At 46.3% G+C, this 20,399-nt stretch overlaps 1 protein-coding gene across 7 annotated transcripts in view; it reads left to right on the top strand.

Annotated features, from left to right (window-relative positions):
- OSBPL9 (oxysterol binding protein like 9) overlaps nucleotides 1-20,399 on the top strand; it is a 1,764,730-nt gene that overhangs the window by 514,602 nt on the left and 1,229,729 nt on the right. For 4 of the 7 annotated variants that reach the window (XM_069642205.1, XM_069642209.1, XM_069642210.1 and 1 more), the window contains one exon: nucleotides 20,151-20,189. The exons of the other annotated variants lie outside the window; for them this stretch is intronic. In XM_069642205.1, the coding sequence (XP_069498306.1) occupies nucleotides 20,151-20,189 (39 nt within the window). The remainder of the gene's footprint in view (nucleotides 1-20,150; nucleotides 20,190-20,399) is intronic. 7 annotated transcript variants of the gene reach the window in all.

Raw genomic sequence — 20,399 nt, 5'->3', positions numbered from 1 at the left:
TCATACCAGTCGGCTGTGCAGAACATTTGAAAATGGTGTGCCTTTGAAAATACAGAGCAGAAGGAGAGGAGCGAGGCAGAGCGGTAACAGTGGGAAGCAGAACCGAAGGCACACCGGCAAGAAAAGCTACACTGAAGGCGGCAGGCTCTTCGTACCGCAGTGGAGTGCGACCGGGCACGGCACGGCATAGCAGATGCAGAAAGGGGACCGCTGAAGAGCCGACAGCAAGGAGAAGGTTGGCAGTAGCATGGTCACGCTGCGGAACAACCATCCCACCGGCGAGTGTAGAAAGATCGAGGAAGTGTCTGCAGTGCGGGGAACGCTTTTGCACCGCACGAACATCGCAGCAGCAGAACTCGAAGGGTCCGGAACGCCAGGAAATTAACTAGCAAAACTTGAACAAGTTTACATATAAGGGATGCCAATATGGGAGAAGTTGGTAAAAGTAACAACATGTTGCATGGAACAAGAGGTCCTGGTGTTCCTGGGCAAACCTAATATAAAAGTCAGGACCATGATCGTGTATTCACGCTGGCCTCTCTGGCAAGAAGGCGCAAATATATTCAGTACACGCAACAGGGGGGTTTTTACACAGGGTCCGAGGCAATACTTAGTGGCATCTTCCTACCTTGATCCGTTATATTATGTACTTCCGCCTCAACATTATACCTGTGCATGCCATTAGGGGAGCCTGGCAGGGTATTCCGTTGGAGGAGAGCCCTTGCCAACTATGTGGTCAACAAATTGAAACTGCTTGTCATATATTTATGCACTGTCCTATTTCAGGTGGCTGTTGCGACAAAGCCTGTGCACAGTTTGCAACCCGAAACTGGTCAACTTTGGTGTACGCTTTTTGCAGCTGAATTTTATGTGGTAGTCTCTGCTGCTCATCATGGTTGGCTTAGGGCCACCACAATGTTATTGGACGGTAACGATTGCTGACTTTCTTTTGCCATCTATCGAAGCCTGTAACTATGAATGGATCTTTTACGAGATATAATGAATTGTGATAAAGTATTTTAGAGTTTTGTATTGGATGTTTTTAGTGCAAGCTCCTCTTCTTTTTTTTTTTATGGATCTATAACCGGTTAGGATGTTTTAAATCAAATCAGGTTCAATCGTTCAAATTTGAATTATATGAAAACAAATGTTTATTCTTATTTTAAACAGAAATTGATTGTACAAATTGTTTGCTATTGTATTATGTTGATTGTTAGTGTAAACTGTTGCTATTCAACTGTATGCACTTAAATAAAGCCAATGGAGTATAAAACAATGAAGGAGTAAGACCTGTATTATACTCCGAGAATTGAAAGATTGTAAGAAGACATGGTGAAGGTGTTGCATCAGGCGGGGGGATCCTTTGGGGGAACGCTAACTGGCATGAGAGTATGCCAGGGATCTACCAAGCCCAGAGAGGAGGATGCCTGGCAGGGGAGTGCACCTGGCAATCCAGCCAAAGTATGTGAAAGAGGAAAAGACATTGTAATAAGGGTCCCTGCCTGGGCAGTGTAAGGAACTCATGATGGCAACAGTAAAGACAGACACAAGTGATCACAGTTCAAGGTTGTTTATTGAACTATAAATGCACGGTGGAAAAACGCCTAACCTAAATCTAAGATGGGAACAAGCATCCACCATCAAATGAAAAATAAGGCAGTCCTTGTGGTGTTGTGTCAAAATAAAAGGGCCTATACAAAAAAAAATATTGCCAAATCCTTAAAACTAATTACAGAAAGAGTGTGGGATAGGGTTTCTATAAAGAAAAGAAGTGTTCTCCAGCATGGGGTCTGGCATGGATTCACATGCTCATGAATATTCCCCGTCGTCAGGCTGGGAATCCTCGGTAAAGAAAAAATCAGTTTCAGTTTCGTTTCTGAAATGGATTTCTCCTAATAACCAATCACTGGTCTCTGGGTCATACTGCCCCCAGCCAATAACTGCCCTCTACCTAAGGCCCTCCTCTGGCAGCCATCTTCAGATTTTTACCGCACGTTCAAGTGTTGGGAGTCCTCGTGCTATAGCTCTCGAGCTTTTACTGCGTTTTGCGATTTTTCAAAGAGTTTAATCTAATTTTTTTCTGTAAATCGAGCCTCAAGCTCCATTGTTTCTACTTCCGATCAACGGGGACCCGTTTGGAATTTTCTACCCCCCTTAAGGGCGAAGTTTTCGTCGGGCATCGCTTCTTGGAGGATTCCAGAAGATCTTTGAGGCCTACCCCGCGTGGAGATGGCCCAGGACAAAGGAAGCACGACGCCCGGATCCAAGCTGTTCAGGAGCTGCCCTGGATGCGGATTGCAGAATGTCTTCAAGGAGGATGAGCATTCCAGATGTCTCTACTGCCTTCACCAAGACAAAACGTGGAGAATGACTGTGCGTTTTGCAAGAACATGTCGAAACGGACCATGAGGGATCGGCGTGTCCGGCTCACCAACTGGCTGCAAGGGAAAAGCCCAGCAGTAGGTGAGAAGAAGAAGTCTGTGCGGTCTTCTAAGAGGCGGAGGATTCCACTCCCCGGCCGTCGCTCCCGTCGCAGCTGGTACTTGGGCCACAAGACAACTCAGGAGCGAACTTTGTGGCGATCCAGGCCTTGTGTGCGGAGATAAGGACAAGGTTGCCCTTACCACCAACGGACAATCCAGCTGAGCTTGTACCATCGGGTAGCCCTCCAAGCAAGCGGAGGAGAGTTCACACCTCCCCACCCCCCTCCCAGCCAGCATTCACAGCCTTCTCAAACTTCATCGCCCTCTCCTGATCCGAGGGATGACACGGAGACGGCCACGTTGGGGACGGATGACGACGGTGGTGATGGGATGGGCCTTTCATCACCACCTCCTCGGGCCTCCCCGCCCGACGAAATTGGCTCCACGACATGATCGCCAGGGTATCCAAGCTCTTCCAGCTCTGCCCCGAGGAACAGAAGAAAGAAGGTTTCATCTATCAACGGCCTGAGGCCAAGAGGAAGACGGTCCTCTCGATTCCCTTACTCGACGACATCTGGGACGAGGGGCTGTCGCTCCTGAAGAACCTGTCCACGACCCCTGCCAGGAGAGGCCGGTACGAGAAGAAGTACCGGGTCCCGGATTCCGCCCCCATGTGCCTTAGGGCGCAGCCAACCCTGGATTCGGTCGCATCCATGGCGGCCAAGAAGAAAGCGGCGGGGGCGACGGCTTCAACTTCGACCTCCCCGCCGGACGGCGAGGGGAAGAAACTGGATGCCATGGGACGACGGGTCATCTCGTCGGTGGCGACGACGATTAAAGTGGCCAACGCCCTCGCAATTGTGGCTCGCTACGACAGGGAGCTGTGGTTTAAGATTGCTCCCCTGCTAGACTTCCTCCCGGACGACAAGAGGGCTGAGGCCCTGGAGATCCTGCAGGAAGACGAGGTGGCGTTGGACCACGCCATAACGGTGTCCACGGACATTGCTGACACTGGTTTTCGCCAGATGGGCAACAGCGTTTGCCTTCACCGCTGTGGTTGGCTCAAGGCAACCGATTTCCACCAAGACGTGCAGACCAGGGTTCTGGACATGCCCTTCGACGGGAACAATCTGTTTGGCAAGACTGTGGACGAGTCCCTGCAGGCCACCAAGGCCGTCACGGAGAAAGCTTGGGCCTTGGGGATTCTGCAACAACGACGGCCGCCCTTTTGGAACTCCGGAGGCAAGCAAGGCGCCTCCAAAGGATTCGGCGGCGGATCCTCGACGTACCGCCAGGCAGCCTGCTCTTCATCACACGAGGCCTACAGAGGACGCAGCAAGTCAGGAGGATCTCGTCTTCGGCGACAAGGCCGCTGCCAAGCAGGACTGAACCGGCCGTAGCGTCGGGCCCCCACTTGAGCATCCCGGTGGGAGGCCGGCTGGCGAAGTTCGTCAGCGTGTGGGAGTCCATATCCACCGACCGATTGGTTCTGGATGCCCTGGCCTGCGGACACACTCTCGAGTTTCGCAAGAAGTGCCCCCGCGTTCCACCCGTGGCCAGGAAGGAAAACCACGTCCCTCAACTGCTGCTGGAAGTAAGGGCGATGCTGAAGAAAGGAGCCATCGAGCTCGTCCCAAAGAGACTCCGGGGCTCTGAAGTGTACACACGATACTTCCTCATAAGTAAGAAGACCGGCGGCTGGCGACCCACGCTGAACCTTGGTCGTCTAAACAAGTACATCAAGTCCCAGAAGTTCCAGATGGTCACCCTCCAGCACGTGCTGGGACAGCTGGAGGAAGGTGACTTCCTATCGTCGCTGGACTTAGAGGATGCCTACTTTCACATCCTCATTCTAAAAGGACATCGAAAGTTCCTGAGCTTCGTAGTCCAAGGGCGACATTAATCAGTTCAAGGCCCTTCCCTTCGGATTGAAGTCGGTGCCAAGGGTATTCACCAAGTGCCTAGCACCGGTGGCAACGCGGCTGCGCCTGCAGGGGATCCACGTCTACCCCTACCTGGACGATTGGCTCATCCGAGCAAAGACCAGAGAACTTGCCGTCAGGCACACTGCGACGACTGTCCAACTGCTCACGGAGCTGGGATTCTCGATCAACTTCGCAAAATCCCACTTGGTGCCGTCGCAAGTCACCCTGTTCCTGAGAGCCAGGCTCGACACAGTGGCCTGATGGGCCTCTCCGTCAGAGGAAAGGACAAAGGCCATCCTGGACAAGGTGCAACGGCTGTCGGCCATGGACGTGGCCAGGGTGAGGTCCATCAAGTCCCTGCTCGGCATGATGTCCTCATGCAGCTACCTCGTGCGCCTGTGCAGGTTGCGGATGCGTCCACTACAAGAGTTCCTCGACGCCCGTTGGATGCAGGTGACGGGCAGCTTTGAAGACAGGATCTCGCTCAGACCTTCCGCCAAGCGATCCGATGGTGGGGCACCCGGACGCCTCTGGCGGCGGTTATGGACTTCAGGCCCCGGCATATCAGGAGACGGTAACGACGACGCCTCACTGGAAGGATGGGGGCGCACACCGGAGATCTCCACGCAAGAGGCCTTTGGCTCCCAGAGGAGAGGTCACTACAAATCAATGTCCTGGAGCTCCGAGCAGTGTTCTGGGTCCTCAGGTCATTCCTCCCGTCCCTCAAGGGCAAGGTGGTAAGGATCTTCACCGACAACACCACCACGATCTTCCGGAAGCAGGAAGGCACCAGATCCCCAGCCCTATCCAAGGAAGCACAGGATCTGTGGCACCGGGCCGTAGCCCAAGGGATGTTTCTGGTACCCTTCCATCTAGCAGGAATAAAGAACACCATTTCCGACTCACTCAGCAGGGAGCTGCGCTCATGCCACGAGTGGGAACTGTCAGGATCAAGTGGATCTACTTTTCCAACGATGGGGCAATCCCCAGATCGACCTATTTTCGACGGCGGAGAACACAAAGTGCCGGAGGTTCGCCAGCAGGTTTCACCAGCCGGGGAGCATGGGAGATGCCTTCTCATTCCCCGGGGACCGCCTGTTCCTGTATGCGTTCCCACCGTTGCCTTGCTGCTGCGACTCATCATTCAACTCAGACGGTCCCGGTGCAGGATGATCCTCCTCGCACCGGCGTGGCCGAGGCAGATCTGGATCCCGGACCTTCTGGATATGTCGGCGTCCCCCCCCCCCCCCTGTCAAACTGCCGACGGACGCAGACTTCCTCGCCAGAGAAGGGGGTGCCATTCTTCACCACGACCCGGGGTCGCTGAACTTGCAGGCCTGGCTCCTGCAGCACTAGAGTTTGGAGGGTACGATATCCCGACGTACTGAGAGGAGGTGCTTGCAAAGGCCAGGGCGTCCTCAACTCTCAAGTGCTATGGACACAAATGGAATAGGTTCTCTGTCTGGTGCTTTGCACAGAAGAGTAACCCTTTATGGATTACGGCCCCTCAAGTGCAGCCGTACCTACTGTCGCTGGCCAAGGCGGGGCTAGCTCATGCCTCCATCAAGATACATCTGGCGGCGATTTACCGCTACACCAGGACGCCGGGGCGATCATCTCTGTGGTCTCATTGTCTGGTGAAGGAGTTCATGAAGGGACTGTTCCGATCATTCCCGCCGGTGAAGGCTCCGGCCCCGGCGTGGGCGCTCATCATGGTGCTGGGCAGGCTCATGGGGCCGCCATTCGAGCCTCTGCATTCGGCACCATTGAAGTTCCTATCATGGAAGACAGCGTTTCTAGTGGCTATCACCTCCGCACGACGAGTGGGAGAGATCCAGGCCCTCTCCTGCAGACCGCCCTACCTGACATTCCACGAGACGAGGGTGGTGCTGAGGACTTACCGCTCCTTCATGCCTTAGGTGCCGTCGGACTTCCATCTCAACGAGCCCTTGGTGTTACCGGTTTTCTTCCCGTCGCTTCCTTCCTCGCCGGCTGAGAGGACTTTGCACTCGCTGGATGTGGCTAGAGCGCTGAAGTTCTACGTGGACCGTACAGAGTTTTCCGAAGACATCACAGCTGTTTGTGAACTTTGGGACTGCAAACCAAGGGAAGGCCCCTCTCTAAGGCTTCCATTTCCAGATGGCTCTCCGGCTGCATCATGCACTGTCATCGGTTGGCAAACCGACCGTTACCTGGCCATCCGAGAGCCCCTTTGACCAGAGCGATCGCTGCTACCACAGTGTTCTTGTCTGGAGTGCCCCTACTGGACATCTTCAGGGCTGCTACGTGGAGGTCGATGCACACCTTCACAAGATTCTACTGCATCGACCGGGATTCCAGGGAGGAGTCCAGAGTCGGCCAGGCAGTGCTGCGCAACCTGTTCGCTTGAAGGTGGGCCTCGTGAGGGGGTAAGAGATGCTTAATGTTGAGTTGTATGTAAATGCTTAATGTTGAGCCTTGCCACCTCCCGTGGTTGTGCATGTGTGTACTGCTATGTATTCTTGTATTCATGAGCATGTGAATCCATGCCAGACCCCGTGCTGGAGAAGGAACAAGTTACTTAACTGTAACTGTTGTTCTCCAGCATGTGTCTGGCATGGATTCACATGCAAACCCTCCCTCCTACCCCTCTGCGGCTCTTCTCTTGGTCCTACTGCCACTTTACGTGCCACCAAATCTGAAGATGGCTGCCAGAGGAGGGGCTTAGGTAGAGGGCAGTCCTTGGCTGGGGGCAGTATGCCCCAGAGACCAGTGATTGGTTATTAGGAGAAAGACAGTTCAGAAACTAAACTGAAACTGATTTTTTCTTTACCGAGGATTCCCAGCCTGACGGGGAATATTCATGAGTAAGTGAATCCATGCCAGACCCATGCTGGAGAACAACAGTTACAGGTAAGTAACTTGTTCCTTCCAAATAATAAGTCGGATGTGATTGCCAGGGGTCTCCCTTCCCCATGTTTTCAGCACAGGACAAGGTGGGACCTTGGAGCACCGCACATGCTCGAGCTTTCTCAGCACGAGCCGACAATTCCGTTCTCATCTTATCAGGAGCCTCGATGGCCAAGTCTCTTTTTACTTAAGTCTCTTGCCTTTGAGGGTATAAATATAATAACACAAAAATCAAACCAAGGCTCATTTCAAATGTTCGTGGGTGATGCTCTCCACACTTGGATCACCCCTCCTTCAGGCTTGGATCTCGAACCAATTCTTTATCCATATCAGGACCTTCGTGTTTGACTCTCCTGCGTTCGAGGGCCTGATCCATTCAATGAACAAACGCAAAGTTCTGTTCCACATATACTTTGGGTGACGGCTTCGCCCCTGGAACCCCCTCTTCCGGACGCAGACCCCGCACCAATCGTATTCCACCAAAACAACTAAACAATTCCTTTCTCAATGTAGTTTGGGTGATGAGCTTTCACCCCTGGATCTCCTTTGGCTGGGCTCGGACCGCAAATGACAAGGGGGACACTTTACTTCCCCTTGTTCTGCAATATTTCCTGCTTTCACAAATCTTTAATATTTTTCAAACAATGCAGTGTGACTTGCCCACGATTTGATTCTATTCTGTCAACACACTGTTCACAGGTACTTCAGGCCCGCCTCTTTTCGTTCTCCTCCCTCAGCCAGGTTCCCTCTTGCCAACTTTGAAAAGGCATGAAGGGACTTGCAGACTTCGTCATATCTCGTTGGCATCCCTCCACCAGGTTCACTCTTGCCAACTTTACGAAGTACAGTTCATTGGGCTTTGCCCTTGGTTGTCGGCTTCCCTCTGCCGTGTTCACTCTCATCGACTTTTACCAACTATTCTTCACAGGACTTTTAGGCTTCGCCCCTTTTCATTAGCATCTCTCTGCCGGGTTCACTCTTGCTAATCTTCACCATGCAGGATTCACTTCTCCTTCTTCACAATCATCTGTCGGTCAATTACTTTCAACGGTAATGAGGATTTTACAAGACCCATGTATGACCGCTTTGACCTCTCTTTGCCTCTTTTCAAGGTCTTCTGGTTATGGAAGTCTCTACCTTCGGGTAATTGCGTAGAGCTTTCTGCGTGTGCACCTATGTGGTGCCGGACGCCTCTGTTGCAAGCTTTTCCCCCACTTTCTCAAAAGTTCCTTTTTGTTTGTTCAAAGTTCAATTAGCACCTTGCTACTTTCTTTCAACACAGTTATTTTATCGGCTTTCCCCTCGACTCAGTGGTTGTGATGAACTGCTCTGCTTTCTTGTCTGTAGAGTCAAGGCCGGTACCATCGGGCCATACGTCTCTCCCCAGATTGGCCGTCAGCGGAGGAGGCGCCCGGGAACCGTTGGCATCTGCTGCAATAGCTGGCAATTGGTTGAGGTCTTATGATTCCTTCTCTTGAGGCTTGAAATGGTCTTTGTCATTAAGGGCAAGGTCACTTCTCCCGTTATTATCCTCTCTACTTGCGCAATCTTTCGCCACCTCTTAAACTGCAGAGCTGAGTTAGCTCTCACGCCGTGCGGTCTGCCTTGCTCGTAGGGTGCTGTCGTACGCCATTTTTTATCCCTTTGGGTAAGGGAAAGGAGCGTCCTGTGTGTTTGATTCTGGACAATTGCCTGTCTTTGCCTGACCCTTGTATTGGGACATGTCAGGTAAACTGCTCTGGGGTTAGTCCGTTGTCTTGCATGTTGTGCGAAGTGTTAGTGTTGGAAAAGGGGGCCGGGCAGTGTTTTGTAATATCCTATGTGGTAGGATGGGGAAAATGTGTTGAAAGAAGGGGGATACTGCGTCTCACCTGTCGGTGTCCCACTCCCCAAGGACTCCCCATCCATGTGATCCTCCCTCACTGGTCCACCCCCAGAAACTGAATCCAATGGCGATTGCCATGTCCTGGCCAACTGGATGACAGATCCCTGGGGACTTGCCAGGGAGACAACGTCCAGTTTCTCACAGTATTATACCAGGAGATCCTTCTCAATAAATTGCTGAGTGAAAGAGACATTTTTATTGCCATCCTTACAAAAATCACAAATTGCTCCATTACTCTTGGGGAGCCATTGTTTGGAAAGGATCATGTTTTCATTACCCCCTGTGAAAGTGCTAAAACACCATTACTTAAGTTGCCAAGAGATACTGTACCAATGGGTTGTATAGCTCAGTGGTGACACGCTCGTCTTGGAAACTTGACGACGCAGAGCAACACAGGTTTGAATCCCCGGTCCGTGCCTAGAAACCTCTGCGGTATTAAGCGCTTATGAAAAAACATTTATAATTCTAATCCTTAAAACATAATTTGTTTGGAAGAGACACTTTCATCTCAGAGGAAGTGTTGTGTATGTGACATTTCTACCACTCTTCAAGAACTATTGTGTGAACTGAACATTTCCAATGTTCTACCGGAAACAGTTCAGGTGAAGGGAATCATCCCCTGGATACAAGCCTTGTTCTGTTGTATTTATATACTTAGTTTTTGCACTCTTTCTGAGTTGAAAGTAGAGACATTTACCTTGCACATTCTTTTGTTCATTTTTAGTGTGAGGGTCAGATAGGTTTTGGACACAAACGGTTTGCTCAAGTTGGACGACGAGACGCAGACTGTAGGCAGGAAAACTCTCAATTGGATAGTGATAGAAAGACCTTTATCAATACCCTTTTATTTTAATAAAATGTCTTTTGTTGAAAACATTGCAACTTTATGTCCGCCTCCCATTTATGACCCCTCACAGCTCTCAGATGAATCAAAGTCAGACACTTTAAAATAACCAGAAAACTGTTCCCATAGCACTTAGTAAACCCAGTCCTCAGAAGGTTTGGGGCCTCATGCCCTAGCATAATCAGTCACACAGTTATACTGGTTATGTAGGTTTACTAAGATTGGCAATGCCTGTGGTTTTCATAAAAAAATGTAAGTAAACTCAATCAATCCCAGGCACTAGGATAGGACTACAAAGGGATACTTGACCAGGACTCTACCTACCAAAGTCAGGAAATAGTAATTTAGGGAATAGATTTTACACTCATGTAATTCTATGGAGAGCAGGGGTGAACAGAAACCACTGCAAAGGTTCAGAATTCTGTTGGGGACACAGTCTTTCTATGCTTGGTCCCATCGAGGGAGGACTAGGGGTCGTGGGTGCAGAGGTCACTTTTTGACACAGGATTTATTTTCGGTCGGTCGTGCCTGCTGGATTGCTTTTCCAGACACCTGACAGCTGAACACCCAGGCAAAGAAAAGATGAAGACTTCTGCAGAGCAGGTCACCTCAGAATGCCTTCAAGGAGCGAAGATGGATTGCAAGATCAGGCGGAAAGATCAGGTGGTAACAGGCGATCTTCAGTGGACGAACAAAAGAGCAAAGCCAGCAAGACTTTGATGAGTACTGAGACCTGACAGTCTCACACCCCGTATCCCATCTTGCACACAAACCGCCTCTTAGACTTGGAAAACAGCAGCTTTCCCTAGGAAAGGGCTTCCCGTATATGGAAATTCCGGATCAAAGAAGACAGTGTAAGGACGTCTAGTATCGAAGTAAGACGGACACGAGTGACTACAGTTCAAGGGTGTTTATTGAACATTTGGGTATGATAAACGACTATCGAAACCTAAATCTAAGATGGGAGCAAGCTACGGCCATCAAATTATAAAGAAGGAAGACCTAGTGGAGTCAACATAAAAAGGGACTATGCAAAAAAGAAAAAACTATTGCCAATCCTTACTACTAGTTACAAATAGTGTGGGGTGCAGTTCATGAAAAAGAAATGTATTCACAAAATGCTAAGTCAGAATGTTCAGCCCGTTGGCCTCCCACGTTTTCAGCATGGGGCAATGCGCTACACTCGAGCCAAGCACACACTGTGTTTACTCGACATGAGGATACAGTTCCAATTCCAGCATCAGGGCCTTATGTGCCCAAGTCTCTTTTCTTATCAAAGTCTCTGGATTCAGAGGGCCTGATGTACAAAACAAAAATAGAAAGTTATTTTCTTCTTATAATTGAGATTCGGGTGTCTTTCCCTGGATCCCCCTCAGCCGGGCTCAGATTCCTTTTCTATTATGGTGGATCACCCTCTTCTGGGCTCAGATCCCTTTATTTTAAGGTTCCAAAAATATTCCTCGTCAGTTGACTGACGGTTCACTGCAGAACCCCCTCAGCCAGGCTCGGATCCCTTTTCCACTTTCAATTAGTCTCCCTCAGCCAGGCTCAAACCAATTCAGTTCACTTTATACTTATTGAAGACTTTGGAATGTGCACAGGGTTTAGCTTGACTCGTCGCAGGACTGCTTCGATACAAGGTTCCTTTTTTAAAATGCAGTCGCCATTCAGTTGGATACCTAACCGAGACCTTCAAATGCGCACCCACGTGGCACCGAACCGCTCTGTACACGTATCTTATTTGGCTTATCCAAAGTATATTCACTCATTCACCCCTTTAGTTTCCTCTTGTTTGCGCCTCTCATTACATGTACTTCAAACAGTGCCCTTTGTGAATTTCTTCATACAATGTTGCTGCTTGCAACCTTGGTTCAAACACAAGCTGATTTCGTATCTGTTTCTCTGCCTCACTGGCTATGCTGCTTTCACTGGTGCGGCTTTATTGCAGGAGCCAAGGATAGTACCACAGCGGCAATCGCGCCTTCCGACCTGGGTTATCAACACGGGAGTGCCTCGGATACCTTTGATGCACAGTGTATTATTGTTCAGCTTCAGTTCCCGGTTTTAGACTTCTCACTTTCCAAGGCTTGTGGAAATAAAGGTTTCTAGAGGACAAGGATACCTCCCTCCTTGCAAACCTCTCCGGTCTCGCCACCTTTCTTCTAAAGTGCCATCTTGGAACTGCTGCATCCTCGTGTGCTTTCACTCGCTCAGTGTGCTTTCGTGCTCTGCCTTTTATCCGTGTGGGGAAGTGTGATGGGCGTCAGGTGTGTGTAATGATCAGTAATGGCCTGATCTTGCCTGACCATGGTGTTGGGACATGCTAGGTATTATGGCTCTGGTGTTGCTCACGATGAACGGTCCGTGAGAAAGTGTTTGTCAGGAAAGGGTGGATGAGCTTCTAGGTATCCTACCTGGTAGGATGGGGAAAAGGTGTTACAGGGTAGAGGATACTGCATCTCATCCTTCGTTCTCCCACTCCCCGAAGGCCCCTCATCCAGGTGATCCTCCTGCACTAGTCCACTCCTAGGAACTGGATCCAAAAGCGATGGCCGTGTCCTGGCTACCTGGATGACAGATCCCGGGGAATGGCGGGTGAGACACCTTCAGGTTTCTCACAGCAGGAAGAAGACAACGAACCAAATAACTGAGGGTACCAGCCAACTTTTGGAGTCATTTGCGATAAATACAAAAGTGTGCAAGTGAAAAGTACAAAACGAAGTACGTGCTCTAAGTAGCGCTGTTTGCTGTAGGAGACCTCTGTATCACTGTGAACACGGACCTGGACTTCAACTTCCACATCCCTTTGCATTGAACTTTTGTGGTGGCCCCGCCCCTTTTCCCAGAAACCTACTTCAACAGACCTGCGCGTGCATCTGCGCGCGCGAGCATCGAAGTACGCGCTCTAAGTAGCGCTGTTTGCTGTTCGCTGCTTCGATGTTTTGTTGTGTTGCTCTAACTATATTGAAACCTTTTCTCTATCTGACCACGAGAAATTTAATAGGCTCACAAGTTGAATACTCCACGGTGAGTTCACATCCTTCTCCTTTTGTATAGTGTGAAATCGGACGCCTATTCTCCCCCGCTGCCTGTCTGTATACACGTTTGGTACTTATAGTTATGGCCGGGGGTTTACGGAGCAAATGTAATGATTTGGGCGCCATGACCATGACAGCAACTAGTATTGATTTGCTTGTGTGTCGAGGTCGCACCTCTTACATTGAACCCGCAGACTTAGATGTATTAACCTTGGGTGCTGTTGGGGAGGTTGATTGCCCAAACCTTCCATCACATGTGGTTATGGTACATGCCACTGAAAAGAGTTTATCATCTACTCCTCTCTCCGCATTGCATCCCCGTGACACGAAGTCAAACAGCTACGTAGGGCGTCCCCCAGACAACGTATATGGAAGCTGTTCGGAATCTCCCATGCTTAACCATCTTCCTAACGACCAGCATGGCATCACCATAAAAAAAGATTGCTTTAGATGACCAGGTGGCTCGTGCCATTGGCTCGCTAACGCCCCTTGTTTATGGTCCATTAAAAACGCATCACTTGGTAAACTTAGAACCACCATGTGAGCAAAGCTTTGTTAATGAGCCCGATAGAGATTCTCACCAGGACATTAACTACGAACTCCCCCCCCCCCCACCTCGTTTATCATATTCTTCTGATTCAGCTGATGTTTTTATTAGGCCCTCTCAAATCAATCTACCAGGGGGTCCTATTGATTCTGTTGAGAAGGAATTGCAATCCCCATGCACTTTTCCAGTGATTATCAAAATACTTGATTTACTGGATAAGGGACATGATTTGACCCACTTAGAACTAAAGGATGTAAAAGGGATTTTGCACCATCTATGTTAAAAAATGGATAAGATTGAGGGGTTTATAATTGCAACTGACACCATAAGATTGATTAATAGTCAATCCACTCATCTGGCTCCTACTGAACTCGAAAAGGGAACTCAAGTTGGCCAGGAGGTAGGATCTATCCCTACCAAGCCGCAAGTAGCCCCTCTTCCTAATTATGTATGCCACTGTATGCATGAAATAAAAGAACTTACATCATCAGTTGAGGCAATGAACCTCACAATTACTTCCCAATTAGCCAAGTTAGTTCCAGTAGTTGACTCCCTGGACAGTCCCTCGATTTTAGTGAAGGCACTAAATGAGCAGCATCAGAAAGAACAAGAGTTTTCCCATTCTGAAGAGAATTTCTCTTTCTTATCACGTCGCGCAAAAAAGTCACACATCAGAGCACTGAAAGGAAATGCTAAGAGAAGAAAGGAAGCTATGGTAAAAAAAAAGACTTCCAACAACGTGGTTAATAATCCGGCTTCATTGTCAACTGATGGTCCTGATACTTTAGGACAAGAAACGGTGATAGTAATTTCCGACGAGGAAAGTTTTGATTTACAGCAACTATCAAAAGAAAGTCAGGAAGCACTTGTGCTGACTCCGAGTTTGAAATTAAAATTGCCTACAAAAACCAAAAAAATGAATCCAGTGCTAAAAAGCATTTGCAATCAAAGAAATTGACAAACAACAATCCTATTCCAACTGAGACAGCAGTGAAAATCTCCTCGGATATTGTTGAAACAAGAGCAGCTGGAATTGATGCCAAAGTGATCGAAACAATTTCCCCTCCAAAGGCTAAATTAAATTTAAACAGCTACTTTCGAATTTCGGGAAGAAGCTGTACGACCAGGAAAGATGCCATACTCGAACAAGCTTGCTCTAATCACAAGCTTAAAATCACAAGTGAGTCCAATTTGCCTATGAAAAAATCATATAGTGCCGCATGCACCGAGGTACATGAGGCACCACGTTGAAAAAGAATGAGGCTGGCAATCCTAAGCCCTCAAGCATGGTAAATGGCAAGGGAAAAATCACTCAATTAGACATTGTATTAGGGCAATGTAATGCCTACCCTTCACTAATAACAAATGATAAAAGCAACATTTTCCTTCCAGCAAAAGAGTCGACCATCGGACCCCTTGCCTCCCCTAAAATGAATCATGCAACTGACAGTGAGGCAACAAACATTACTTTTGCTCCCAACCGTATCTCGATACACGGTCCAGCACTTGGCAGATTTCTACCTGAGAACACTGAGAAGGTTCTAGTGAAGTCCCATCACGCCTCACTAGAAACATTGAGGAAAGCATTTCAGGATGGTTTGCTTAATGTTGAAACATTAATGAAGGTGTTACCCCCTACTCCATCAAAGATGGTTAAGGTGGAAAGGACCCCTCCACCGCCTATGGAACAGAAAATCTCCGAGAATTCCCAACATTACATATTGGAAATCCTAAGAAGGGCTTTATTTGATGGCTCTTTGAATTTAGAAACACCTCTTAAGGCACTCTTAAGGTACTACCGTCTCTTCCATCTCCGATGGCAGGAGTAGAAGTTACTCTCCCTACACAAATTGAAGGAAAAAATCGTGAGATTCCACCCGACACTGAGAAAAAACTCTACCTCATTGGCCTTGAGGGAGACAGGAACTCTGCTGCGGGGAAGCACATTAACCGATCCTTCATTATGGCCTTATTCTCACGTATTCCTCAATTGAGAATGCTGAAATCAGGGGATATTTTGAGAGTATCCATAGCTCAGACTGACAATTGTAGAGCTATATGTTATCTGGGCTCTGAGACTAATCTAAAGTTCCTGTGGTTCAACCGTGAAGAGTTAAAAAACCAAGGATTTAATTTATCCACTTTTGAAAGGGAATCAACCGCCAATGACTTCCTGGCATATTCCAGTCCTGCTCTTGCTGAGACAGCAGGGTCTGGAGCACTCGATGAAAAATCACACCTTAGTGATGATTGTGGTTTGCATACGTTATTAACTCAGGTAGCTACGACAAAAGGTATTCCATGGCTGGAACCAATGATTACTGCTATTTTAGGGTCCAAAATCTCGTCTTCTACCTCATAGCAGCCTGAAAGTACCTTTTTAAAAGTCCTTTCATGTAATTCATGTGGTTATGTCAATCTCATGGGTTGGTTTTCATCAATTTTGCCTGAGAATCAACCGACGATCCTAATACTACAGGAAACCATGAAAATAAGCTCCTTTTCTATACCAGGGTTTACTACGTATTGTATGTCTGCTAGGAAGCCTCTTCAAGGACGACCGAGCGGGGGCCTCGCAATAGCAGTCAACAATTCGGTTGATTTACACTCAAAGTGGATATGGGAATCGGTGAGCTTATTGGGTGAATTAGTGGAGACTTACTCGACTAAACACCCGCCAATTCTAATAATATCATTATACTGGAATCCCACCAGTGTCACGATTGATGCTATGTTGGATGAAATTGATAATTGTCTGGAAAATATATCCAGCAAACATCAATCCCTAGAAATTATCATTGGGGGAGACTTTAATTGTGATTGTACAGATCCAACTGTATTTGGAGCATCCAAATCCTCCCAATTATTATGTGGAAGGGGTGCGAAATTTAGAGATTTACTTTGATTGGGACATGGATATGATTGTAAGTGACAATATGAAGTCACACATTACATGGTCACGGGGTTCTAAAGTATCGACTATTGATTTCATTTACGCCACTCGAATCCTTGCTTCTCTTTCGTCACCCTTACAGACCAGTCGCATACTAACGAGTGATCCTGCACAGATTTCTTGTACGTTGAAAGTGCTATGTAAATGTTTGACCTCTGAGCCAGCTTTGGCTTTAGTAGAGATTGATCACCCTCAAGTTTCCATTAGATGGAGTCAAGGCTTGTGCCACCAATTTGTTAAGCATGTTTCGCATAAAATACGTCTATTGGGTCAGTCAAATATCAAAATGAAGACACCATCGATACATTTTTACTCTGAATTGATCAATAATGCACTTGCTCTCTTTAGTAAAATGTATATTAAGGAAAACCATCCCCATCCCTTTTATTTTACCTGCAAGCTTTTAAAAAGAGAGAAAAACAAGGCATTAAGACAATTTAAAATAACTGGCCAGGGAGTATTGAATTGAAGGAACATGCAGTTACAAATTTTGAAGGCATACAAGCAGAATCTCAGACATGCTCACATTCTAAAATCTAATAGGGAGAATTGTGACCTGATCAGAGCTATATCATCATATGACACTCGCATAATTTAGCGCACTTACTGCAGATCCAGAGCTATACAGCGTTCAAACGTGCTACAAAGACTCACTTATTTAACCTGGAATAATCTCCTGACTCGCTTCTCCATCTGCCTCTTATGCTTGTTTGTCTTTGTCTTGTTCTTGTTCTTTGTGCGCCCTGAGGCCCACGGGCATGTTGGCGCGTTCCAAAAATTTAAATAAATAAATATTTGATCAAAAATGGCATGATTATATAACAGCAAAATATCCTATTCCAAAACAGGTGTACAGTTGTGTTATAGTAGGATCGCTCGCTTGGAATGGTCACTGGAAGATCTTAAATGGGCCATTTCAAGAATATCTTATTCTAAATCGGCTGGCCCTGATGGGCTTCCGCCTTGCCTTTACAAAGCGGATCCTGAGTTTTGGGCGGGAATTTTGAAAACCAAATTTGATGCCATTATTAACACCGGCTCCATCCCCCCCTCTTGGACCACCGCGAATATTGTTCCAATATTCAAAAAAGACGACCCTGCCCTACCACAGAATTATAGGCCAATCTCTCTGATACCAATGCAAAATTGTTTGCAATTCTCCTCTTATACGACCTGGAAAAATTCATCGAGGAAAACGACCTCTATTCAAAGTACCAAACAGGCTTTAGGAAGGGCATGAGTACTGCTTTGAATGCTGCTATCATGGCTCATATGATAGAGGGTACAAGAGGAAAGAATTCTCACTCTGTTTATGTGGCCATGATAGACATGTCATCAGCATTCGACAATGTGGTACGAAATCTGCAGTGGAATAAAATGAGGGCCATGGGAATACCTACAGTGTTACTTTATTGGTTCATTAAATTTCACACTAACACCTCGTACAAAATAAAAATCTCACTTGATGGCAGAACTACAGAGCCAAATAAAACATCCATTGGGCTTAAGCAAGGCTGCAACCTTGCGGCAACATTCTTTAACCTATATCTTACAGATCTTGACAAGGAATGGGATCATAGTAACCTGTTTTCTGTTAAAATTGGTTCCCTGCGTATGAAATGGATTGCATTCGCAGATGATATCATTGTTTTTGACCCCACTCCGGCTGGGTTGCAAACAAAGCTCCAACTTTTTGAGAACTTTGCAGTCGCACACAATTTGACACCAAACCCAGCAAAAACGGCTATTTTGAAATTTGGCACGAAACAAAATAGCAAGGGATATCAATGGGAGACTATGAAAACTCAAATTCCAATCGTTTCCAGAGCGATTTATTTGGGATATAATCTCACTGCTCAAAATTCAATCAAAGCATGGACGGACTTTATTAGAAATAAGACACATCCTTTATTGTCCCAACTAAAAAGGATTTACACAAAATACTGTAAATTCTCATTAACACCGATGATTGACTTTCTGACGTTAAAAATTGAAAGCGTCATTTTATATGCCCTTGATATGTGCCTATGCGACTTGAGTGCAACCGTAGATTCTATACAGGGGTCATTGATTAAATCTGCCATGCATTTACCAATGCCCGTACCAAATGCATTGATTCGCCATGAGTTTGGGCTTGTGGCATTATCTGGACGCTGGAAATGGCGACAATTATGCAGTTATGTAAAAATTCATTATCCTTCAAAAAATTAATTGTATGACGACCTGAAAGGTATGTTAGATTCTTCTAGTTCCGCTTCCTTCACTCAATTCTACCATAAAATGCACCAATTACTGAAGTCTTTATGTATTACTATTGAAGATGTCCATCAGCGTCCAGGTTATGCTAAAAAGAAGCTATTTGAACAGGATTGGCGGCTAACAATAGAAAGAATATCTTCCTACAAACTACAAAGAATATTGCATGTTTGTTAAACAACGTATTCCAAGATGTGACCATGTTCTTTTGTTTCCATGTAACCATATTAGAAAAGCGCACATATGGTACAGAATGAACCTATATCATACCAGGGAAAGATCAGCTAATTGGGGTAACAAAGACAAAATTAATCAAATCAAATGTCGTTTCCATTCTTGCAATAAACCCATTGAAACTATGAAACATCTTATTTTGGAATGTCCACACTTCAATTCAATGCGAACCTACCGATTGATGAAATTTGTAAACATTGATTTTGAGGACTGTTTGCAACTGTTATGGGTGCGAATGATGCAAGGTACGCATAAGCCCCTGGTTTTTGAATTGGTTAGTCTGTGCAAGTACATAGAAAAAGAGCTTTTCAATTTTAAAAACTAGAGGATACCAATTATTAGATGTGATATCCTGTGTTTTCAAGTTGTGCTATAAAAGTATTATTTTTCTGAAAATGAATGTAAATGTAAATATTTTATTCTTCTAAATCACTTTTGTAAAGGTTCTACATTTTGTACTTGAACCATAAACAAATAAAAAAAAAAGTACAAAACGGTAGAAAAATATCTACTGCCACCAGCTCCACCTAGGCACATTGCAAAAGTAACCAAACAGCCATTACGGAAAAATATATAAGAATACAAAGTATCCAAACTGCACTTCACGATAAAGCATAAAGAAAGGGTCTCATTTACAGGTCTGTTGAAGGAAAGACACAAAAAGAAAATCTTTCCCAACAATTGTGAATCAATTTGTGATATCAGGATACGCTCTTTAATATTCTTTGTTTAAAGAAAGTGTGGCAATAAGTATCTTTAAGGATATTTTAGAAAGTTAAATATTGGTTGAATCAGCAGTACAGGTAAGTCACTTATTTGTACTGTGAAATGCCGAATAAAAACTGGTATGTAGAGTGGGTCATATTGTAAAACGCAGCTGAGAGTGACTTCAGGGGGCACACAAATTGAATGAACTGCTCTTGTGAAAAACTTAGAACCTATTTTGCCCTATTATATAGGTTGTACAAATTAATAAGATACAGTAATTGTGTGCGTCGCTTGCCTAAATGTGCTCTATAAATTTTACTGAATTATTGTAAAATGTAAAAAATGTGCAAAGTATTGTGTGCAAAACCCATGATATTTAGCAACAGTATACTTTAGACAAACATTCAACAGAATGTAACTATATTGATGCATGTTTATATTTTTTAAGGACCAAAGTAATGAGGACAAGCACGCAGATGATTTTATAGTAAGTTTTAATTCAATATTCTCACCCCCTCCCAGTGATCAAGAACATTACAACGACCGTGACGCCAAGTTTAGAGCATCCTCACTTTCCATTCATTTACAACTCACATTTTCTGATTCTTTTCCGGATGGAATATGTCTTTTTTTCCTATTAAATATGCTGTTGCTTCCTTTCCTTATTTCCTAAACTATTTTCACATTCTCCTGGGCT

Source organism: Ambystoma mexicanum, chromosome 1q (assembly GCF_040938575.1).
Source record: "Ambystoma mexicanum isolate Mex_15411 chromosome 1q, UKY_AmexF1_1, whole genome shotgun sequence".
NCBI classification, from domain to species: domain Eukaryota; kingdom Metazoa; phylum Chordata; class Amphibia; order Caudata; family Ambystomatidae; genus Ambystoma; species Ambystoma mexicanum.
The sequence above is the reverse complement of the archived record's forward strand: the minus strand, read 5'-3'. Positions and strand labels throughout refer to the sequence as shown.